The sequence below is a fragment of the Syngnathus leptorhynchus genome, chromosome 13 (genome assembly GCF_054491065.1).
Source record: "Syngnathus leptorhynchus isolate UIUO chromosome 13, UIUO_Slep, whole genome shotgun sequence".
NCBI classification, from domain to species: Eukaryota; Metazoa; Chordata; class Actinopteri; order Syngnathiformes; family Syngnathidae; genus Syngnathus; species Syngnathus leptorhynchus.
In genome coordinates this window covers 3,405,622-3,430,620 of record NC_141207.1, presented here as the reverse complement: position 1 = coordinate 3,430,620, position 24,999 = coordinate 3,405,622, and the positions used below count along the sequence as shown (strand labels likewise).

At 39.7% G+C, this 24,999-nt stretch overlaps 1 protein-coding gene across 3 annotated transcripts; it reads right to left on the bottom strand.

Moving 5' to 3' along the window:
* Positions 1–435: 435 nt before the first annotated feature.
* On the bottom strand, positions 436–24,765 carry LOC147046951 (arf-GAP with coiled-coil, ANK repeat and PH domain-containing protein 2-like). Of its 3 annotated transcripts, XM_085928690.1 has the most exons (26): positions 24,342–24,765; positions 19,713–19,770; positions 18,559–18,678; positions 18,282–18,335; positions 17,483–17,541; positions 16,656–16,839; positions 15,295–15,339; positions 15,114–15,209; positions 12,687–12,761; positions 11,941–11,952; positions 10,799–10,855; positions 9,725–9,837; positions 9,393–9,444; positions 9,117–9,217; positions 8,901–9,006; positions 8,603–8,814; positions 8,322–8,391; positions 8,063–8,157; positions 7,701–7,903; positions 7,063–7,164; positions 6,364–6,456; positions 5,826–6,067; positions 5,648–5,757; positions 5,471–5,581; positions 5,188–5,249; positions 436–2,155 (listed from the first exon to the last, which is right to left on the bottom strand). In XM_085928690.1, exons 1-26 carry the CDS (start codon positions 24,392–24,394, stop codon positions 2,052–2,054), a joined length of 2,589 nt encoding a protein of 862 aa, XP_085784816.1. In that variant the 5' UTR covers positions 24,395–24,765; the 3' UTR covers positions 436–2,051. The 3 variants fall into 3 exon arrangements, with proteins under 3 accessions (XP_085784816.1, XP_085784815.1, XP_085784814.1); XM_085928689.1 differs by lacking the exons at positions 10,799–10,855; positions 11,941–11,952 and having other exon boundaries at positions 437–2,155; positions 24,342–24,763; XM_085928688.1 differs by lacking the exons at positions 7,063–7,164; positions 10,799–10,855; positions 11,941–11,952 and having other exon boundaries at positions 439–2,155; positions 24,342–24,762.
* Between the last annotated feature and the right edge of the window lie 234 nt (positions 24,766–24,999).

Below are 24,999 nucleotides of genomic sequence, written 5' to 3'. Positions count from 1 at the left end.
TTCCCAGGTTAAAGTGGCGTCGGGGGACAATATCCAATGACCAATAAAGACATGGACCCACAACACCTGAAAGCATTTACTTGACTTACTTCCATCCAATGAATGTGAGTCTTAATTTGTGTGTGTTTAAATCTCCTTTCTGTCATCACAGGAGAAGCAGAGCAAAAAAGTTTCCACAGTGTTGTATACAGCTTCACGGCACATCTGGAACAATGGCAAAATGCCTGTTGGAAAAAGGTGGATTGCAAATGGCTGCAGGTTGAAATGATCCAGACGGATCACATAGTAATAATAATAATAATAATGATGTGCCACAAAGTACAAGAACACTAAATGTATTTATTCATAGCACAGATTTGATTGTTTGGATTCTCGGCTCAAAGCACCTCCAGAACACTGAAAGTTGAACAATTGACACATTTCTCCTACCATTTTTTGGGGTTTAAAGGACATCTATCACAAAAATTTGAAAAAAATGTAATCAGATTCTCTTTAAAAACCTTTAACTTGTGAACATTACCTTGATGTTGTAAAAATGTACATCATGTTTTGGGATTCTTTTATATAAAAATAGGTTTCAGTAACATTGTCATACTTATGTTAGCTGTGTATATAAATACATCAACCAAAATTATAAAACTTGAATCTAATAAAAAAATTATAATAATTTCATCCAACCATTACAAACATGAAGTGGAAGTTTTGAGGTCAGTCAGCTCTGGACTCCAACATATTTTTATGGAGGGGAACATCTCCTGTGGTGGCCCTTCATTTCACCACAGGCGAGCACACCGCAAACTTCCTGGAAAACAACCAGAACCAAGCCCATAGTGCGAGCGTGTGTGTGTGTGTGCGTGAGTGAGTGTGTGTGTGGGCCAACACACATGCCAACCAAGAGCACATGCTTGCATGAATCTCCTATTAAAAATTCTGTCGAGGTAATTTGTTCCTTCCATTCAACATGCATCATTTGTGCGACAACGTGTACATTTCCACTGTTTTTTCCACTATCTTTTTAAATGTGTGTTTTGCACCTGACATAATAGCAAGTCATATTTCACTTGGGAACTAAAGTTGTTCTTCACACACAAAGCAACACAATTGACTTATCAGTTTATATGTATTGAATTTCAGCGATAATAATACTAATAATACAGTGCCACACATGGACAATATAAAAAGGACTACAAGAGTAAATGGTAGAGAGAATATACCAAAATTTCATTCAAGTACCAGTCAACAATTTCAATGTTTATGTACAGTATACATATTTTTGTTTTCATCCCAATTTATCTTTGCATTTTACATGAAGTGAAAGAACATCGAACAGGGAGCTTTTTTTTCTACTCAGACTTCACATTGCATTGCAAAACTTTCAGTTAAAAGTGTTCAAAACCAATCAGACGAGTGGACAACTCACCACAATGATAAAGTACAGAAAATTGCGTTGAAATTCTGACAATCATAAAATAACTGACTAAAAACAAAGAGGATGTGCATAAACTGTAATTAAGGTTCTTTACAAGTGTTTAAAAATGAACAATCATGTCAAGCTGGATGCTATTTTCATCAGCAAACATTGGGTAGACTGCCTCACTGGCATTCACCACTACACAAAAATATGTCAATAAATTCATCTAGAACATGTTGACACACACATATAAGACTGTACACACACACACACACACACACACACACACACACACACACACACACACACACACACACACACACACACACACACACACACACACACACACACACACACACACGTCTTACCTTGAGGTCAATACTGGTGGTCATGTAAGACATAGGTTTGTGCAAATTAAAGTAAAAGATTGATAAAAAAGGTCCAACTAAGGCCTCGAATAAGAAAACAGGTGACGCGAGGGAGCTGACTGACATGTGGTACCCTTTTACTTGCTTGACTTTAAAGTTGTCGCCCAACATTGGTCCTTCACTTTAACGCGCAGCCTTTTTTTTTATAAGCAGGCATCGCCAAGTCCAATTGGATATCAGAAATTAGGCTCGGGGCATAGGGGTCATCATCATCAAGGTCTCTGTGGGTCATAGTGCTGGTAGCGGTTCAGCTTTTCTGGGTCGTTGGAGGCCATGTGGGTGAAGTCCTGGAAAATGTCCTGGTAGGTTTCATCTCCTGCAACATGCAAAAGAAAACCAAATAAATAGGATAAAAATTGAAAAAACATCAAATCCTATGTTTGCATATTTAGGATATTTGTATAAGAGAAAGTAAGGATGGAACTATGCATCAACAACTAGATCAGGGGTGTCAAACTCATTTTTATTATGACTGTCAATTCAAATAAATGTATGTATCTCATATTATATACACAGTATAGGCTGCACAACAAACTGATCAATAACTAGTTTTGAAATCAGAGACTAGTAAGAACTGTTCAAATTTTTGAAAAGATTAATGGTAATAAAAATTGCTAGTAACGTCTCGATCTTTTAAAAGTGAAGACAATTTGCAATTTTAGTATTGACACAAAGTCAATGCACAATTTGTCTTTGAGGGCCAAATATAATGAGACTTTGGTCCAAATTTGGCCCACTGGCCAGAGTTTGACACCCATGAGCAAGATGGTCATCAGTTGGATACAGTAAAAGCATCTCAATAAATTTGAAGATAAATGAATGAGGATACAAACATTAGAAATTCAGTATACACATGATCAAATGTGTGAAACTAAATGACACGCAACTTGAAATGAATTTGAAAACAAATGACAGATTGATGACGACTGATTTACTGTAGGCCTTTGTGGAATCGCTGTTTGTGATTAATCTTGTGAAGAACAAACAACCTGGCTTAAAGAAAAAAAAAAACATTTGCATGCATGTACACCTCAATGAAAACGTTTTTTATGGGTCCCAAGGATGAAAAAGTCACATGGACCGATGCGGGAAATTGAACAGTAAGTCAGACATTTAGCTGAGTAGGAGCCATTTTGAGTGGAAAGTTTTGCCAATGTCATCTAAAGCACACATGAGATTGTTCCTTCCACTCTGAGATCATCTCCTTACTTGGGTCACTATGTGCACTTTTTGGCAATATCATATCGTAATGCGTCACATTTAGAAGAAGCAGAAGGGAAAAGAAGAAACGTCAGCCATACCTGTCAGAGCGCCGGCGTGGCTGGACATACAAAAGAGAAACGAGGTCCAGAGAGACAAAAAAGATGGAGCAGAAGAAGCGAGAAGCAAGCAGACACTCACGTATACACAAGAAGTTAGCTTATTATTAGCAACTGTATTTGTATTTAAAGTGCAGTCTTGTATTGACAACAAATACAGTTGGTGGGACAAGAAAGAAGCAAACACAAAAAAAAAGGCACAAACTCTGGAGTGGGAATTTACACTGACTGAAACAAACCAAAAGCTCTTCATTTGCCACTCATAAAAATACATTTTTTTTCTTCCAAAAGTGACAGTTTGTGAAGTTGTAATCATACAGCTTTACTGATTGCAAGCAAAGTTGTTTTTGTTAACAGCTCACACCAAGTAAATACTTACTATTTTCTCTCATCGTAGGTCCATAAACATTCCAAAAAGTGACAAATGATTTCTTCTTTCAAATATAAATCAAAAGCAACGTGCAAAGGCATTCAACAGTCCAGCAGTTCCCTAAAAAGCACCAGAGGGCGCTGCTGGGTCATGATCATTTAAAGGGCCAGTGTGTAGAGTAGTGATGGTGGGGGAAGTAGTCAAAAACTACAACAACTGATTCACAAAGCATATTTAAAGCTTATTGGAGTATATTTGACCCTGGGGGTCCTCCATTTTATGAAAGCAACAAAACTAGTTTGAATGTACCGTTGGCAATCACTAACAATCATAAATGTCCAATTCTAGTCAAATATTGGGATGAAAGTTTGGCACCATTTGTAACCTCAAGATGAAAAAAGTGTGAGACTTGACTGAGTGTTCATCTATTTCTGTTGTTTGAGAAAAAGGATTTAGAGAAAAGTAGGCCCATGTGTGTGTGAGTTGGGGGGCCACTCCATCATCCTACACACTGCTCCTTTAATCAAAGTGCTTGTGCTCTGTCCAAATATTTGGGGCTGTGTAGAGCAGCAACACCAGATGAAAATGTGGTACATTTCTACAACTCACTCTTATGTACACAATTCCACAGCCCCCTCCCTCTAATGCCACCATCTTCTCACCATCACCTTCAAAAGCTAAATATCTGTGCTAATTTGCATGAAAAACCAAACAATAATCACCACCATAAGTCATTTTGTACAATTCTGGATTTCCTGCCATAACATTGAACGAGCATACACAAATGCTCCAGGCTTTGGACACCGACCATAATATCAAGTTCATTACTTGCAAAACTTTGGTCCAACAACATCGGTCAAACCTGCTTGTTCAATCTCGAGCACAAAAGATTTTTCGATACGCGTTTGAAGTGCATACACTACAGAATTGCCCAAAAACAAAATACTAAGACATCAAGATTGTTGCATATTAACATGGTAACAGAAAGATGCTTCATGTTTTGGGGGGACATTCAACAACAAAGTGGCATTGGAAGTTTAAGAGACAATTCACTAGTTGCAAAGATACTAAAAGGAATTCAGGTGAATCCACACTTAAAAAAATAACACCCTAGTATAGAGTATAATACACTACTTTATAAACTAAATGGGCATCATTTGCCCAAAGATTGAAGTGAATATATTCAATATTGTGGTAGAGACTTAGCAGAAAATGTATTGTAGTACTTTCGCATGTGACTAAAATCAGAAAGTGTGGTCTCCTGGAATTTAAAGGGAGGATGCACTCGATCTACTATCCTAGAGCAGCTTTTCATTCGTAAATATTGGAGCACAATGTTGAGTTTCCTATGTTGAAACAGAATACGCCGCTCGTCATTGACAGAGATCATTTTCCACGTCCTGACAAGAATTCCAATTTGTAAGACGCAAATGAAAAAAAACTCCAGTGATTTATGATGACCATAAAACTGTTAAAAATGCGCCTCCTAAAAAAAAATACTGTACAAGCAGGCCTCTGTATTTCCCCCCCCCCAGGCTGAGCCTGTTTTTGTGACCCCCCTCGTACTACGCATTTAGCTGTCAGCCAGCTGCAGACTGATAAACTCCTGCATACACTTCCTATACTGCATCTCAGTTGGGCTGTTGGCGTTATATTGACCTGACTGGCTGTAGGGTCCCTCCGCCTCGCGCATCTCCTCGTTCATCTTGGCCAGCCGCAGCCTACGGAGCAGGGAGAGAAGAAAACCAAATGACAGGAGAAATATTCTTATCAGATCAATCTATCAATAATCTACTTTCGGTGGCTTTACGGATGAGAGATGAAATATTGTGTCTCTGCAATAATCCGAGCAACAGATAACAAATGAGATGAATGTGATCATATAGTGCCACCTTGTGGTGGATCCTTGTGCATTCACAGAGACATGAAAAATGATACTCACAATGTAACAATGTCTGCATTGGCTGCTTCCACAGCCATGGCCAGCGGTGTTTTCTCCTCAATGTCTGCAGCATTCTGATTGGCTCCTCTTTTCAAGAATAAACACACTTGCCTGAAAGTGACAAATTAAATGTACCATGTTCTAAAGTTTCATGGTTAAAGAGTGTTGATAACCAACCCTGTGCGTCCCAGCATGGTGGCGTGGTGCAGAGGTCCTCGACCTTGAGCATCCTGCTGATTCACGTTCGCCGCGTTTTGCAGCAGAAACTCGCAGGTCACCAATGAGCCCTGGAATGAAACATGAGTGAAATAAGATCCAAATCTAAAGGCAAAATAGATTGATATATATGTCCTACCCCCCGCACGGCCATGATGAGCGGTGTTTTCTTGTCGTCTTCCATGTTGACCCAGTTAACTTGAGCTCCATGGGCCAGCGCCTCGGCCATGTCAGGTAGACTGCAGGCGCACGAAGCCCAGTAGAGCTGAAGACCCGAACTGTACTCCTTGGGCTCGTAGAACACTGTCTCCTTACAAGGTGATGGTGGAGGCAAGGTGATGGTGGTGGCTGCCATGGGCATGGGTGGAGTCTCAGCAACATCTTCATAATCAAGACAAAATATTGGCATTTACAGGGGGAGTCGCTGATGGTGTAGGGGTCTTGTGTGAATGTGTGTGAATGACAAAAAAAATAATAATTGGCATTTACAGCTTTTAAACTGAATGAGTGAAAGCATCTTAAGACATCCACAAACTGATATTAAACATGTTTTTCAAAGCCAAATTAGTGTGGATATGGCTTTAATTTAGTTTATTATTATAATAATAATATTTTATTATTATTATTGATTGACAAGTATATGAAAAGACTGACTGCATGTTTTGTTTTGTTTTTACCTCCATCTGCCAAACTACCACTAGAGGGAGTGGTGGCCAGCATCTCCCTGCTGCCATCAGCACTATGCTGGATTCCACTGTCTGCACTTTTGACTGCAGAAGAGAAAAAGACCATCAATGAAGAATATGGATGTAAACAATCTGAACATTTGTTGTTTGTTTGATGAACTCATTTGTTTCTTTCATAACTTCAGTATTAATAATACCAATACATTTTACCCTGTTACCCTGCTTTTAAGATTTGAACTGAGTATTGTCTCAATAAAATGATTTTTTGAATATTATTATTATTATTATTCATTTGCAATTTTTTGTTGATGTAGTACTGATTAAACTATCACTTTGTGCTATTTTTGTGCTTTTGAATAAAATAGTATACAGTATTCATTATTCTTGATATCATTCCTTATATATATTAGATGGGATGCATGAGGAGAAATCCCACCAATCATCTCTGTACAGCACAACAACATGAAGACAGTGTATATTAATCAAGGAACCACAACTGTGTCAGTACATCATTGCCTGCCCCCGGGAAAAAGACAACACACAAAGAAACCCACTATTAGTAGAGTCTGGATGAGGGAGGAGAAGGTGAGAAGATGAAGGGTTTGTTAGGATCACAGCCTCCAATTAGCAAGAGCCAAATGGACCAAATGGGATGGAGAAGCAGGCCAAACATTAACATTGAATACTTACTGCTCCTGAGCTTGGAGGAGTTGTCAAAGTAGGAGAAGAGTGAATGAAGCTCGTCAGGACAGAAGAGAGAGTCCCGCCGGGCCTCCGAGCCACCGGCAGCAGCTTTGCAAAGGGATGATGGCGTTTGGGGAATGGGGTATCGGGTTGCGCGGGGGTATTGAGAGGCAGGATGGGTGGGAAGGGCGATTTAAGGTTGGCGGGTGGAGCAGGTATTAGTCCGGTAGCAAAGAACAGCCAGGGGGAGGAGGGGGGGGGGGGGGGGGGCAACATGTGACAAAGAACAAAGAAGCAAAGAGAGGAGAGTGAGAGGAAGCGTGAAGGCAGAAATAGTTCCACTAGCAGCTCAGACACAGACTACAAGAGGCAATGGCAGGCAAACAGAGCTTAGACATATGCTGTTCACAGAGAACATACACTATGCCAAAAGGCTTGTTCACAACAGTGCGGAAAAAGCACAGCGAGCGCAAAGGGGGAATAGGACAGGCTGCGATGAGGGAAGGAAGAGTGACTCTTAAGATGTTGTGCTTGTGTCATCATTTCTGTCACCCGCTACCCTCGCTACACTCAAATAAGGTTGAAGACATGCCCAAAATGTTTCATTCTTGCCTACCCAAGGATGCGTGGTTTCATTCACTCACCTGATTGTCCTGAAGTGTTCGAACTAGGTCGGAGTTTGGGGGTGGGTGGCGGCGGTCTCGGGGGCAGGTGCTCGGAGCTGCTGCTAAGTCTTTTCTCCTGTTTGCTGAGGGACACCACCTTGCAGCGAAGTTCCTCGTCAGATGGCTTGCGTACAAACCTGCGATCCACATACTTGGCCTTGATGTAGGCCTCGACTTCATGTCTGCTCAAATGAAAAGGGGGAGAGCAAATAAATAACTCAGAGGTTTTGACTCTCTCAAAAGTTGTTTACCGATATTGGCTAGATATAGATTGAAATAATTATATTGGATGACTCTTCATAACAAAAGAATATAAAACTTAGACTCAAATAAAAGTATACCTTGGGTCTCCTGGCTGTGGTTTTCTTGATCCCAGTTCCTCTCGCCGTGCCTCATATATCTGGTTAATAACTCCATTTCCAAGTTCGCACATTAGCTGTGAAAGATGGGTGAAAAGAGAGAGAAACATTTTTGGCTTGACCTGCAAGCACTTGTTAAACATCATAAAATAAGAACGAAAGAAAGCTTAATTGCAAATGAATTGAAAGTATTTGATGTTATGGAAGCGTGCATTAGTTTAAGAACATCAACCACGTTTACCTTAAGCAGTTCCGGCTCCCATGAATCCAAAGTTAGTGACCGGACCTTTGAGAAATGAACTCCCAGACTCCTGCAGATGAAGAAATATTGACACAAGGTTGATTAGAATTGGTCCTTTGTTACTGTTCTTGAAGGACAGGAAGATCCATTTTTCCATATTTCGTGTTATCAACTCAAAGCGTGTAAGATGATCTCAGAAACCCCTTGAGATGAACATTTTGTCACCACAAAACTTCAAATCACATCATGATTAGAAGTGTGAAAATCACAATAGTTTTTACCTGTGAATTCCAGAGCACTGGATACAAAGAGTGATGCCTAGATTGATGCTGGCCCAGCGTGGATCTGGCTGGCCGCAGTCACAGCAACAAGCGTTGCCCGGGATGGCGATGACTTTCTGCAGGGCACTTTCCCCTTTTAGCGATTTCTCCTTGGGCTCCCCACCAGAATCTAAGCTGCTCCCCATTGGCGTGGAAGTCTTGCTGTCCGGCTTCTGTGATGTTAAACCCCCCCCCAAAAAAAACACTCAATGCTCCTTACTGAAACTTAAGCCTTGATTATTTTATTTTATTTTTTTACCTCATTGTCATCTCCCTTGTCACGAAAGGCAGTGGCGATGCTGTTGTGGACCGCTTTGATCCACGCCTGTCGCAGCTTCTCAGAGTCTGCTTGCATCATGCAGCTCCTGTTGGGAAACGCAAGGTCATACAACTGCTGCCTGCATAATGTGCGTGGGCGTGGCTGTTCCATAGACTGATTTATGTGTGTACAGGGCATTTGTGTGTGTGTACTTACTTGGTGGGTGAGACCACCTCGAAACAGAAGCGTCGCTCTAAGTCTTCACAGTGTTTGACTGTGCATAGCCTCAGGTCTTCCACCACCACCGTCGGGTTGTCCTGGGGCGACATCCAAAGCAGACCATACTTTAAATATATTCATTTTTATAATATGTATCCATGTTTTTTTTTCTACAAAATTATCAGAATTATTCTCTTTCACAAGAAACCTAATAAGCAACAGATATGAAAGTCTACTGGTTGAGGTTGGTGCTATGGGAGCCACTGGGCATACCTTGAATTTCTTCTGGTAAACCAGCTGATTGTTTTGAATGGAAAACCACCGTCTGAAAAGAGATCACATGATTGTGAGCAGGGAAAATCTATACCTTTGTTGGATTCACTCTGTTTTTAGAGACAATTGCAAATTGATTTTGATATTATTTGGTTTTTTTTTTTTTTTTAATGAATGCTGTGGTCCCATGATCATGTTCACTCTACTGTAAACCAACTAAAATATCAGTTATCAATTATTTATATATCTCTTCATTCATGGAGATCCAAATCAAGCCTCGTCTCCCCTCCCTACTCTGAAATTCATGTTATCTGAAGCGGGTCCTGTCATACCTATTCCAGGTCTTGAAGGCATTGCTAGCCCTCTTAAAAAGATAACCTTCCATGGCGATGCCATTTTCTGCATCCACATTGTATTCCAACTTGGTGTCGTCCGTTGAGAAGTCCTACAGAGGGAGGAAAAGGAAGTGATGAATAGCACAAATTAGGAAAACTAAATAAGACAAAAAATGAGGAGAACTAAACAATAAGACACAATCCAAAATCCACTATTTTCAAATGTTATTGCTAAGCAACTTTTGCTGTCAAACAATCCGATGTGTTGTCATGGGACTTAACTTCAACTACCTCAGTGATCTATTGTTACACTGTGATAAAACCCCTCAAGCTTATCCGCTTCAAATTACACTGAACACTGGGACGACTGCGACGTGTGTGTGAGTTACGTATATCCTTGCGGACTCACTTTACATCAAGGACAAGTGATCTGTCGAGCAATTACAGCTAAGGTAAGCTACACTTCAGGGACAAATGTATCGCTGGCTGTGACATCATCAGAATTGACACTTGGAGTAGGTTTCTCATCTGAAAAGTTCACTCCAAGAAAGAGATATAAAATATGTTGCAACTCTGACAGCCCAGTCAAACCACCATTTCATAACATGCACATGGATGGATGAATGAATACCACGGTCGGTCCACGTGAAACACACAAGAACAACTGGGGTTTATTTTTGGGCGCACAACAAAGATACCGAAGAAGAAGGCAAGAGTTAAAGTCCTTCTCCCATTCGCATCTTGATGACAATTGTAACTCGAGCATTATTGAGACCCCAAAAAAAAAAATGCATGATGTGCACTATGCCACACTGTTGTTGACTTCAATACGATGACAGGGCTTCACAGTTGAAGGGCATCAACGATGGGGCATCACAACAAAACACACCACAAAATGAAAACATCTACACGTGTGTATTATGTGTAGCACGCTTTAAAAAGAAAGGGCAAAATCAGACACACACAAATTGCAATGCGGTCTTGGTTGGTTAGTATGACAAAGGCGAGATGGCGAAATGTTGGGTTAGAAAACGGAAACCAAACAGAAATCAATGCAGTGATACTACGTACGGAGGATGACCTCCAAGCACAAAAGGTTCGGTGGTCTGAGTTGAACGCCGTCACCTCCTAAACATCACACAGCAAAAAGAAAAGAAACATGGACTTCTTGGCCCTAACAAAGATTTGCTGCTAATAGAAAAAAAAATAAAGCTGAATGTAAGCCAGAAACAAATATATCAACAGCTCAAAATCAAATATCTACAGAGATGCACACAAATGCACAGAACAGGCTCACTCACCAGATACCAAACATAGTGGAAACGACTGAAAATCTTCATTATCAACAATCCACTCAAGTGGGCGAAAGCTTATTTTTCAATATCCTTATGGGGTCATAAAAGCGTCTGAATCTAAAGCTTGAGTGAGGTATTTCCAAGCAGCATATCCATTTCCTAAACAAATATAAATCCTCCTTTGGCTGTGTGTTTGTATCTGTCACAGCGGCTCCTGCTTTTCCTATCGAGGCCTTACGCTCAGAAGGTCACCTGTGTGCCCATTTTTGTCTTTTCCGTGTGTGTGTGTGTGTGTGTGTGTGTGTGTGTGTGTGTGTGTGTGTGTGTGTGTGTGTGTGTGTGTGTGTGTGTGTGTGTGTGTGTGTGTGTTGGAGATCCGATATTAAAGGGAGCTGTGCTAAGTCATCAAACATTTATGTGCCACTGAGCTTAGCAGCTACACACTCAGCCTTTCCTCACGACAAGCTGTGGAAATCTGTTGTGAAAGCAGTCATGCTCTTTTCCCTTGTGGCCGTAGTGTCATAGGTGAGTAGTGCACACAGTGAGAATGATTCAGAAAACAATGGCTGTGAGTAGAGAAATGTGTAGACGTGAAGGAAAAAAATCACAGTTATAGACAAGTAATCTCTAACTGAATGTGTATCATCAAAGTTGTTTGAAAATGGGTTCCAATAATAATGCCAAATTAAACTGTTAATTGATTGAAAGGCATTAAATCTATGAATAAAATGTTATCACTTATAAATCAGTTTTGATGATCATATGATAAAATTATGAAATACAAAAATCTTCTGTTGATGCTTGTGGTCTACTAAAGTCCCTGTCTTTAAGAATTTCTATTTTTTTTGTCCAAGAAACAAATCGTAGTCCACAGAATGGAAGCCAAAGGTAGCAAAAAGGTAAGCAAACAGTGCTTACCTGTAAAGCAGCCTGAGGTAAGTAGAAGAAGAAATTGGGAAAAAGAGGATCAGACATTTAGTTAGGATGGTAGAGTAGATAGAGACGACGAAGTGCTAGTTGGCAGCCAGACAGACAAGCAGGCAGATAGTATTTGAAAGAGGAGGAGAGAGGATGTTAAGGTACAAACACGACCTTGCATTAAAAAAAAAAAAGAGTGGATATGCAAACAACACAACTAATGAGCCAAGACGACAAGCACAGGATGAAAATGACAATACATGAAAATATATACCTCGTCTCACAAACAACCATACACAACCAGACAGATCGCTACGTGTGTGTACTTTTTGTAGAGTAATGAGGATATGTACAGAATATAACTAGAAGGCCTATCACAGTAGAGCATTAGTATGTGACCCACTTAAATGTTATGCTATTTACTGTCAACATTTAATAATGCATTGGTGTGTGGTTGAGCTCATCTAGTGGTATCACATTACACACACCTGAGAGTGCAGTACGACCTCCGTGACCTCGGTGTACAGTACGGTGAGTGGCTGACATCTTGTCTCGTATCACTACTTTCAGCTTTAGACAACTTATTTCCTTTAGATTTTGCATTTAAAAGATCTTATTGGTAAATGTAGTATATACTCAGAAAAAAATAATATGGTTTTACATAATTTAGGTGTCAAGTCAATACAAAGTCTAGGCTTTGAATTGTTTTGATTACGTCAGGGCCATCTTTTTAGACCAATCTGTACCTTTTGCTGGATGGTGGAGTGTTTTTGCTCCATGTCCCGCTTCTCTTTGGCAGCATCCACAACCAGCTGGTCCAACTGCCGAGGACAACAGATTAGTCAGACATGCTAAACCACCTGGCCATATTCAACATTGCATTGCATTGCAATAGAAAATTGATATTCCCTTTTGATTCCAGCAAACAAAACTAACCCATCTGTAGAAGGGGTCATCTTGTGTGAGATCAGGTGGAAAATGAATGATTCTCTTCAACTTTCCAAGTCAACATTATATTCATGGGAAAAAAAACAAATGATCCTCTGATTGGAGACGAAAGCAACAAATGCCTGCTTTCATAAGGGATGCCACAAATGTGCCAGTTAGCTTCAAGGCGTTGAGGTTTGAGTCTATTCATAATTTGGTGCAAAGAAAAAACTTAAAAATGAGGACAAGAGAAAAAAAAATATTCCCCGGCTATAAGTCGATGGGCAAAGAGAGCAGAATGAACAGAAGGTGGGAAGAGACTTTTAAATTTATTTTAATCAACATTTGTGTGAATTATTTTGAAATATTATGTGAGAATGAAAATTGCTTGTTTTGGCAGAGAATCCCCTTCACAAAAAAAATAGAAGGAAGAAGCATTTTTATTTTAGGGGGAGAAGGGTACTTTAATGTCATATAATGTTAATGTGGAGGAAGATACGAAGAATATGCAGCTATCTGGTGTTTAAAAAATATATTTGGTTGAAAAAGATGCTTTGTTTCTGGGGGAGCTGAGCCTTTTTCTTTGTTTTGGGCAGGAAATGGGTGGACGGCAGAGGAGCAGTATGATAGCATCAGATGGGAAATATTTTCCGGCTGTCACAACCATAACAACAAGTCCAGTCCAGTCCCGATTGTCTATCTCCATACATTTCATTCAACAACACGTAAAGCTCCCCACAAACCTTTCAGAAAGTGACTTACATTTTATGTTTACAAAGCATTCTCATAATAACCACGCTGAATTTAAAAGATATCTTACAAAGAAGTAATTCATAAAAATTCACAGGTATATTTATTTACTTGACTCGTTTCCTCACCCATCCACAATAACCCATAAATAGAATTAGGAGTAATATTTCAAGTTTGTAGTATCATTTTCCTGCTCTTGTTTATCCATTGACAACAAACCTGTTGACAGCTCCTCCACACCTCCCTGCACAGCCGCTCAACCTTCTTCAGTTTCATGATAGAAAAAGAGTTAATCCTCTTGTCCTTGCTTCCCGCTGTTTGGATGTGGATTCTCTATCCCTTGTCACTTTAATACAGATCTAAGTGTGTATGCAGCCTTCCAGATTCACTCAGCAGGGTTACGCTTCATGGTTGAATTTTTTTTTCCTCTCCTAATTTTCCTCTTCTGTCCTTTGACTGTTGAAGCCACGTGTTTCCATATGTGCCTGTTCCTTCTGCGTCGATCACTATGAGAGATTAAACTCCGCCTCTCATCCTGTCCTAGATGTGTCAACAAAAGTTTCTATTTTCTTGATACTCTTGAGAAGGACGGTTGCAATTTCAGCACATGATAAAAAAAAAAACAACAACATTGTCTCACCACTCCAGTTTAAAGGAATGTTGTTTGCACCGTTCAGAATTCACTCATAAGTCTTCTCTATTTGCTCCGTGCTTCTTTTAACAAACGCACTCCACTACATTCTTCTTCTTCTGTAAATTGCCCCCTCCACACTTTCAGAAAAATTACATCTCATTTGGATTTTTCAATCCCTGACATAGCCTCAGAACCACCCACTAACAAACCACAAGGCTTCAAGAAGATTCTTGGGTTTCTCCACCGCATTCTCTCAGCTGACTCGAAACTCAAGTGAGACTGACGGTGGGAAAAATGCATCTCGGGATTTCTGGCTGCCTTCTTCCTCATTCTGATCACCATCTCAGAGTCACACATGGGCTAAGGGGGAGGGGTTGTTTATAATAGAACACACAGATTCACTTCATAGAGAATAATTCCTTCAAATAATGGACCTCACATTTTTAAGAACCATAAAGCAGTCTCTGCCTAAGACAAAATGTTAATGAGTCCGCAAACTGAAATGCTCTTATAATGAAACTACAAATTCCCCTCCAAACATAATAATGAATGTTTATACACCACAAGGTAAACATTTTTTATAGTGAGTCTGCTGCTTCACTACGGATAGCTCAAGGTTTGCATGTGATACGTGGTACACACTTGAAGTATTACATTTAACTGACAAGAATATTGTTTTTTTTTCATGTTGCAGTTTTCATCCATTGCTATGCCAACTATTTAATAAACTGTACAGGAAAGGTTGAGAGGGGGATTCCGCTATCTCTGCAGGAAATATTACCTGTACCTAATTTTATAATCATTGTAAGAGCAACGTAAAGGTTTCATAATCTGGTATGTAGTGTATGCACATATGCGGTACCTGTCCTCCGAGCTGTTTCATTAGTGGCTGTAACTCACTGAAGAGGTCATAGCCTTGGTGAAAAAAGGTCAGGTGGGCATACATGAAGGACAGCATCTATGGGCGAGGACAGTCATGATACATTGAGCAAAACCAGCTGAGTCACTCTGAATCATCAAACAGTGTAGGAGACCGTACTTACAGATTTTAGGATTTCCGATCTTCGCTTGGACTGCAGCACATTAATCTGCAAAACGAATTCGATAAATAAAAGTTGTGAAGGAGGCCACAAAGTACTAAACATGAACACGACCAAAGGTTCCTTGGACTGACACAAGGGGGAGCTCTGTATGATGGCAGTTGTCACCAGTAGCTTCTAATTCTTCTAAGCCTTGTCTTGGTTTCACTGTATAGCTCCTATCCTCATGTGCCCCAACCTGGCTTTTTTATTTTTATTTTAGAATTTTTATTGTACAATTATTTTTTCATAGCGTTGCAAGTCTTTTCCAAACTCATCTTGATCTCCAATTAACAGCTGCAAATGGACTGCAACTTCACCAGATTTAAACATTCTTGATGAATTTATTGTAATAGATTAAATAAATGCAACTTAGTCTTCATTTCAGGGTGATGAAGTTTAGAATAGAGATTGGTACACTAACCCAGTAAACATGTTTTATGAGGTTATATTTGTTCCTAACAGTACCATGATTAATTTAACAGTTGTCAATAATTAAATGGGGTCGCTTCATGGAGAGAAATTTATACTGCACAAAAGACAAATGTCATTCCTAAACGTGCCAGGCTTACAACTTCTCTCTCTCTGTTGGATGTCACTGAAGACTGTGCAATGTATAATGACATTAAATGTCACAAAAACAGCAGGAAAGCTAAATTCCAAGTCTTTAATGTTTCCTACAAGACCCATAAACGGAACATTTCTTTCTGCTGTGCCAGCAACTTGCCACATAGATTTCCAATACGCAGACAAAAAGGCAAGAAAAACTGTCAGAGCTAAGCTTTGTCTTCAAAGAGCAAGCATGCAGAGATCCAAAGGAGCATACTACCAAACCTATTGGCTTTTTTTTTTTTTTTGCTTCTGATTCTTGCCTCAGGGGCTTCTTAGCTGTGAGGCGATTCATGCACGTTCTATTCTTCACTTCCTCTTTTACATGTTGTTCGCCTATTTTATTGAAATTGATCAATAACTCCATGTATACATCTCCACACTACATCTGTCGCACGATTCATCTCTAATAATAGTACTGCTACAACTTTAGCTGAATCCTTATCACGTGGTAGCTAGCGTGTATTACTTTGTATTTAGTGGGTTCAAACACATCTGCGGTTCATTCTTCCTTGTACCACATCAGCATGTTAAACCCTGACTCAGCAAATTAGGCTTTCAGTTCAAATTTATGACCGCTGGTGCAGCATTTTACAATTCGTCGTGAAAGAAACATGTTTGCCTCCACTTTTGTCCGTTAAAAAAAAAAAAAAAAAAATCTAATTTCCTCAAATGAAAGCTTCAAACAAATATATTGATGAATACATTTGACCTACCTGTAAAACATAGTCGAGCACAATGTGTCGGAAGCATTTGCGCGTGGCAGTGAGGATGTTGGTCGCCTCTTCCACTTCGTGTTGCTTGTTGCGGGGAGCCTGAGCATTTTTGATCAGCGCTGCATCCTTTTCTTCACTCACTTTGTCAAATTGCTTCTTGGCTTCTTTAAACTTGCGCAGGTCACTGGCAATTGATAAGGTGCACAAACAGACAGAGTGTGAAGTAGTTTTGCCAAAGTGTCTTGGTGGATGTAAGTGAATCTTCAAAAGAAGCCAAGTTGTCATTCATTTTGATCCACAGCAAGGATTGATTACACAAAATGAAATATTTTGCATCTTTCATTATGCAAACGAGGCCGTGTGGTTCAGAGTGTCTGCGGTGCACCCACGAAAAATTCTTGTGTATCACCTCTGTTCTCTCGTCTCTTGGCTTAGAGAGATGAAGTCATATTCGAATACTGTAAGGCAGTGGGTAATTGTGGAGAAACGTATTTTCTTGCTCGATCTCAGAAGCACTGTGACTACTGATGTGGGTGTTAAGCCTTGGTGAGCCGGGGGCAAAAACAGGCTAATTCCCACAAAATCTAATTAACTAGGGTTAATGCCTCACTGCTTCTTCAAAAAACAAGCCCACCTGAATGCTATATTTGGAAGTAAGTCTCTGTTTCAAAAATATATATGTTTATGGTAAATAATTTGGCATCCTCCATCCACTCTTATTGTATACTTTCTCTCTTCCCTCTCATATAATGTATGTGATTTGGCTTCAGAATGCAAAGTAACTCATCTCCATTTCTTACATAAATCATTATTGTTTTAATACTCACTCTTTAACAAATGTTTGAAGCTGGGTCTTGATTGATCTCTGGGCCTGATCGAACAGTATCTGTGCGGTAAAAGATCATTGCCAATTAGATGAACAATGGTTGTATGTATGAAACAAGATAAACAGTTCTTGAAGAAAGTCACAAGTTGATGGCATAAGTCAATCAATGCCTTATATTGCCAATCACCCAAAAAAAAGATCACTTACAGCTTGGAGAGATATGCAAAAGCTTCAAAATAGCGAATGCAGTGTGGCGATTATTAATAATAACAGGATTTTTTCAAGCTCATCCATCAATCAATTAAAAATAATGATTTATTCAAATAATCATTATGTGCAGCTCTAAAATTATTTTTTTAAATGTAGTTTTTCCATGTCGTCGTAATCTGTATTGAGCAATTAGCATAAAACACTGATTAGAACACTCCTATTGGAAAGCTACTTTGTGACTTGCCAAACAAGATTTTTGGCCATTGTGACGCTTTGTATTTAGTCAAATGCTAATAGGCAGCGATTTCTCACAGGCACTTCACCCTTATTATGAATTCTATGTCATTTGGAAAGCAGAGAGGACAATCTGAGCAGTGTGGTTAGGATAGCCTAGCACTATCAAACAAAGTACTGTTTCAGATCATGTGCGAAAAGATCGCTAAGTGGTAACAACCACGTTTGAGAATCAGCTGACGTGGCCAGCGTCGAAGCCACAGACTGCCATACCAGATGGGTTTTGTCATCAGCCAGCTGTCAACAAGGGGATTCAAACACTGAGAGCACATCCCGTTTCACATGGAGGAACCTACCGTGTGATAGTTGATCATTTCTTGAAGGCTTTCTGCAAACTTTGAAAGACTGGACTGTGGAGACAAAAGGTTAAAAAAAAATCTGTTAAGATGACATACAATCATGGCCTAACATCTTAACCTTTTTTTTTTTTTAACTCCACATTAATTTGGGATTTTTGTGAACTTAACATGGGTTTGAATGTTTGTTGCTGAATCAAGTCAAGCAACTCCACCTTGGAATAGAGCTTTATTTTGAAAGCACACAAAAGAGGTGTGAGTCAGACTATGTATTTACCTCGATGACTTCATCTTTGGTAGATTGCAAAGCGAGCTCCCGGATCCCGTTGACAAACTGTTTGTTGGCAGCATTGTAAGCTTTCCCAGCATCTATCATCCCAATGCACAACTTCACCAGCTAAAGAAAGATAACATCAAAAAAGCATGCTATGAAGACGAGGTAACGTGGTGTCAAGTAGGAATCGAAGGCACCGTTAGCCTCTTCAAATAAAAAAAGGAACTTGTTGACCTTCTGAGTCACTTTCCTTTTAAACCTTCTAGGTTTACATAACCTAAAACACAGCTAGTTTTAGGTTATGTAAACATAAACCGGGCCTGGCTATACACTGTTCCCTCCCACGGAGATGTCTGAGCCCAAATTAAAAAACAACAACTCAACATTCATCCATCCATTTTTTGTACAAATAAATGGTTTGCAACGTACTGCATCAAGACACTCACAGGGATAAAGAATGAACAGAGTAGTGACCAGGGAGAAAATTAAAGTGACTCGGGAGAATTCACAAACAATTATGGGAATGTAATCCTTTTGTATTGTCTTGTTTTAAGTGTGTTGCTACATGGATGTGTGGCTTTTTAAAAACTCCACCCATCAACACACTCACACACCCAAACACACACAACTTGTAAGAGACACTCCCACTCTCCAGTAGATCCTTCCTCTTTATAGCAAGAAAGGAAGTAAAGGCTGGGCTGTCTGGGCTGTCACAGAGGTGGGATTTTGAGAAGACCAGGGGTGGGAGTGGGAACACTCTCATAAATCCAGCAACAATGACCATGAATAGTTTGGGCCCAAGATCTCTTGGTAAATATAATTCTCTTATATATGGGGAGGAGACAAAAATATTACAGAAGTATTACAGTGAAAAAGAAAAAATAAATAAAATGATGAGGGGAGGAAAAAAGTGCTATTGTTTAGTTATGACAACAGCATTTATTGTATTAGACAAACACTATTAAAAATGATTTGCAGTCAGCAAACAGCCTGTCATTGACATGTATGACCTTTAACCTCAGGAGTGCATGTGAAACTCATTGCCCTTTGCATTCATCAGTACCCAAGAAGTAGTGCTCGGTTTCAAAAATATTGGTGAGTACAATGCTTAAATGAACAATAATAAACAAAATATGATCGATAAACATGGTACTCACTTTGTCGAGCTTCGATTCCAACTCGCACACATCCCCCTCCACCTCCTCTATGGTGGCTCTGCAGAAGAAATATAAAAAATAAATAAATAAATCATTGATTTACTTATTGCTCAGTTGTGATACATTTGATTTGTTGAATTTTCTATCTTTTATGTATCATTTGTCCTCCTCAAGGCATGGGATTGTTGAAGAAATAAATGCATGATGTCAGCGACGGTGCTTGACAGAAACGCAAAGGGTGTTTCCGTGAAATTGGGCAGAAGGATTAAAAGCAACACCCTACTCTAACAGCAATGGGACAGATGTTTGTTGTTTGTCCCTTGAGTCACATCAATAGCCGCCAACAACATCATCTGGCATCACGTCAAACAAAGTACGAGAGGACATCTCGGGTAGCGCTCTGCTTTTACTGCAGAAACCGTAAAAATACTACCGTCTACGAGAATTTTTCTGCATGTTAAATGTGAACAGTTTGAGACCACAAACATACTGCGGCCATTGTTCAACCAAGGACAACATGACAATTACCTCAAAGCTTGTGAATGTACTGCTGCCCAGGAATGTAGGCAAAACAGCTATTATGTGTATTTAATGTGAAAAACATGCAGCAAGTAAAGCTGTAGTCTGTCAGTAGACATTCCAAACAATACCCATCGAACTAGTAGAAACTTGCAAATCAATTAATTTGGCCAACTACGTTTAGTTGCTACTTGGAAATATTAATATACGTATTCATTCATAATCCGAACCGCCTCATAATCATGATTCTAGATGATCAGATAGGCCCATTCCTATCGGAGACTCGAGTCAAATTGACTAGTGGTCAAGTGGTGTATAGTAGCCTATAATGGACTCGGTGATATTAATATTGTACCAAAGTAAACTGCAAACGACACTGGGATGGAAGTTGGGGCGCTCAGATTGCGTTGCTGATAGAACAGATGTAATTAACATTTTTTTAACCTTTGACAAGAAAACATAAGTGGATTGTGTCTTCAAATATATGTCAACATTAAAGATGTTTTTATATATATATATTCTCAAAATAGTTGTGCACACACAAGCTTATCACATCTTTTCAAAGTGGCATCAATAAGCAGCCATCCGCGGAGAGCCCACATGCTGCTGTGAAGAAAGGCGAGAGATGCAGGTATTTTGCTTCAAGTGAAAAGCACTTTTGGCAAATCATCTGACGTCTGGTTCTGGCAAAACAAAAACTAAGAAAAAAAGTCATGGAAGTTGCCACGAGGCACACAATCACTTTGTTTTAATTTCATTACAATAAACTCAACATTAAACTTTGGGATGTATGTGAGGTTAAATTTCCATTTCAGAAATGTCTTCTGTCTTCTACTCGAACATTTTTGTCCAAGACAAAACAAAAGTGAGAAGCAAGACATTGTGGTTAAAAAGTTGGGTAGTGAGGTTGACGCTAGGGCTAGATAAAGACTGAGGTGTGGTTTGTTGTAGTCACTATCCCATCGAAAGGAAAATGCAAAACCGCATGAGCAAAGAAAAGGCCAAATCAGCACTCAAGGAATGTTTAGATCCCTGTTCTCACTGAAAAGGTATTTCTCCACAGTAAGGATGGGCCTTCCTTCTTAAAATCGTTACGCAATTTAAAACAAACAGCCCCACTAGTCAGTTGTATTAAATCCATAACAAAAATAAGCTACCTATAAAAAAATTACTGTACTTGCTTTTGTGCTGCCAAGTTTTCCGCGCAAAGGTTTGTAGGGCAGCGAGTAAAACTGAGTCATCCCCTGCTTCTAGTATTAAATTCATGTCAGAATTGCAGCCTACCTACCATGTGCACTCACAGGGCCCCAGACTAATTGCGTAAAACACAAATTTGATGCCTCTTAAAGCAGTACATTGTATTTTTTTAATAAACTACCATTGGGTAGCCCTACTATATGTTGTTGTAATTGGAGAGCAAAAATGAGAACATTTGGAGGTAGGTGTTGCTAGGTAATGTATGTGATGCTATCAAAAATAAAAAATATTTGAAAAAAACAACAACAACATATTTGTGTTTTTAGACTATTTGAAGCAGGGTTCATTCTTTCACCCCTGAGATTAGCAGGGGTTCGCTGTACATTGGTGACAGGAAGTCCACTACATTATAGTGACAGAGTCTGTAGCAAAAATAAATAGAAAAAAAAAAAAAAACAATCAACAGTATAACTTGGTTATTGTCGATAGAAATGCAGAGAATGGGTTGAGCGCAATGCTATGACGGAGATCCTGTAATTGTTTGAAAGTGGAGCAGCGGTTCTTTGGCGAGGTGTCCCGCTGTTGTAGAACACACCAATGGAGGCTTACGCAACATCAACAACATTTTCTTAAAAGGGGTGAACATTTAGAGCAGCCTGGTGACATTGTCGCCACGTTTTCCCTCAAAGTTGTAAGATGACACCAGCAAGAAACCTGTCAGTCCCCCACTTTTAATGGCCATAACAAATGCTAATTAAAAGGAAATGGCCCGCAGCTTAATTAAATCAGAAAGCAATAGGGCGAGCATGCTAACAAGCGCACTGCTTGCCTCCCAAGTGACGCTCATCTATGGCAATTTGCGTACTGCTCACCGCGTACAGGTTCAGTGCTTGTCACCTGCTGACTCGACAGCTGTCGTTGTAATATGCACCATCACGCGAGTGTAAAAATTGAAACCAAACTATACATTTCCATACTCATTGTAATCAAGACAGCAAAGCATGTAACCTACTTCATGCATCTTATAAATTTGTCAAGTTAAGTTGAGAAAAATGACACATGGTTTATGCACATAGACAGCTCCAATGATGGATATGGAAAATGAGGGTATGTGCAAAAAAAAAAGAAGACGTTTGTGCCAAATTACCACTTGGAAAAAAAAGCCTCTCGCTTTGGGGGGGGGGTCCATATTCTCTGGCGCAATGTTGAAAGCAAACACTAAAATGGAAAACAGTTGTGTGAATAAACGCTGCTCCACTATACGGGTGTATGGATCAAGTTTTCATCCATTCTCTCCTGCTTTATCCTCTTCTCTGGGCAAAAGACGTTGGGGTTGGGGGACGGTGGAAAAAGAGTGGAAACGGTTTGGAAATAATCTGTGATTCATCCACACGTGATAGACCTGCAGTGATGACTTTACTACATGGCCAAAAGGTCACAAGCCCTGGATGAATGTGGTAATGACTGCACAGCATTCTGGGAAATACATTAGCATGACATTGAAGCTACAGATTGGAGAGTGTCGACAACAGCACATTTATGTCAACAATTAATGAGCTGTAATGACAGTTGATGGCAAATTTAAAAAACATTATTTTTATTAAAGCCATTAAAGATGCTTAAAAGCTCAATTATTTCTCTAATCTTTTTAATTATTTCTTTAATCCAAACACCACAACACTCAATCAATAATCTGTACCTAGGAAAAACGATGAGTCAGCCTACAAGCATGTCAGGCATCTCAGACGATGGTGTTGTTAAAATACCAAGGCCTCAATCGAAACAAAACTTCTTTTGTTTTTAATTTCTATTTTTGAATCCGCAAAAAAAACAAGTCCATGAACCTGCATCCAGCAATGGATTGTACGCAACTTTTGATTCAACTTTACTTACAATTACACTTTCACACATTAAGAACAGAGAAGTATCTGATGTTCAGTGGTGTACGTTTACAGGTTTGAGTTCATTACTCTGTCAGTTTGTGATAAACAATGACCCAGCGGACCTAAGTCTAGTAGCTTTGACTTATCAAATCAATGGTCACTAATGACAAGATTAAACTAACTGATATGATCCATTCTGCATTTTATGTTCTTAAGTGTTGAAAAAGTTGCTTTAAAAGGGAATTGAAGAATTAAGACATGCTGCACCGATCACACTAGTTTTGACCAGCAACTCAAACAATTCCAACAGCTCAAGACACTCTTGTGCTCAACAAATGACTCTTTAACATCTGTTCCTCATTTGTATGAGAAGAGAGGATGTTGGTGCATCACAAAATAAGGTCGAGAAAGGAACGCAAGAGGCGTTTTCTCAGATGTCTGGGAAAATGGAAAACGAGAGTAAATGTGGACGTTTAGAGCAGAAGATCAACATTTGAAAGAGACTTATGGTTGCCTTTCACACACTCCGAAACTCATTGGGGCTGTGAAATGTGTCCAGTCATCATGCAACGATTACACCCTGATCAAATCGGATGACGTCATACACAATCAATGCCATAAAGACTTGAATGGCGACTTGTGGGAATCCGATAGTCGAATGGAAATACAAAAGAAGTGGTAATAATGCACAGGGTGGCGTCTATTCAATTGTGACTATGATATCCTGTGAGGATATCAATACAAGGCATTCAAGTCCCGAAAGAGTATTATAATAATCCACATTAAAAACTGCAGGTCCTCGACATAATTGATCGGCATTAAAGAGACCCCCACTTCCGACGATATTACTTCGTGAGTTTTTTTTTTTTCCTCGGCTGGCATCAGCTTTCTTGAGAGACCAAAATAGTAATGCGGCCGCTTGCAGTATAATACTGCTCTCCATAAAACTAGCATGATACGTTTGTCAAATAAACATTGAAGGAGAAATGGAAATTCACGCACGCACACTCACACAGTTGTCATCGCTCACCTGAACCGAGGGGAGTCCTTCAAACATTCCTCGAAATCCACAGTTATCTTCATGTTGCCGCGTAAGCGTGATCGTTAAACACCCGAGCGCTATTTGACCGTCAAGACGGTAATCCTAATTAGCTTGTTTGCTAACGTTAGTGTACCGCCGCGCTGTCCGAGCAGCTGGCCGCCGCGTCCGTCAGTCAACTAGCCAGCTAGCCTCAAAAGGCCAGCAGCTACGTTTCACAAGGGGCACAAATGTAACCATAAACGAGAGCAAGCGGGTTGCGATGACGCCGAATCCTCGACTATTCCGGACACGGCAATCGGTCACGGGAACAGAAAGTGTCGCCGAGTATCTCGCTCATGGCAGCCAGTGGGAGAAGCTTTTCTTCCACGCACTTACTACGGACTATTACGTAGATCGTCTATACACGTAAAACGTGATGCGACGCAACCGACCGACTCAACTACTACACAGTAATGATCGGACCGCCATTCACAATATAACAAAATAACAAATTAACAATCTGCACGATCAGGCCAAATATTTTTTTTTCCACTAAAGGTTGGTTATAACCGAATAATGACCCGAAACCGAAGTTGCGTTAACAGCCCTGTAATACCAATCGAATATTTTTCAATAACTGTAGTGAACTCTCCAAACACACATGCAT

Coding starts and splice junctions, on each gene's coding strand:
- LOC147046951 (XM_085928690.1), bottom strand. CDS start 24,394: ATGAAGATAACTGTGGATTTCGAGGAATGTTTGAAGGACTCCCCTCGG. Junction 16,840..17,482: donor CTTCAAACATTTGTTAAAGA/GTGAGTATTAAA, acceptor ATCAATTGCCAG/TGACCTGCGCAAGTTTAAAG. Junction 9,445..9,724: donor GCCTTCAAGACCTGGAATAG/GTATGACAGGAC, acceptor ATCTCTTTTCAG/ACGGTGGTTTTCCATTCAAA.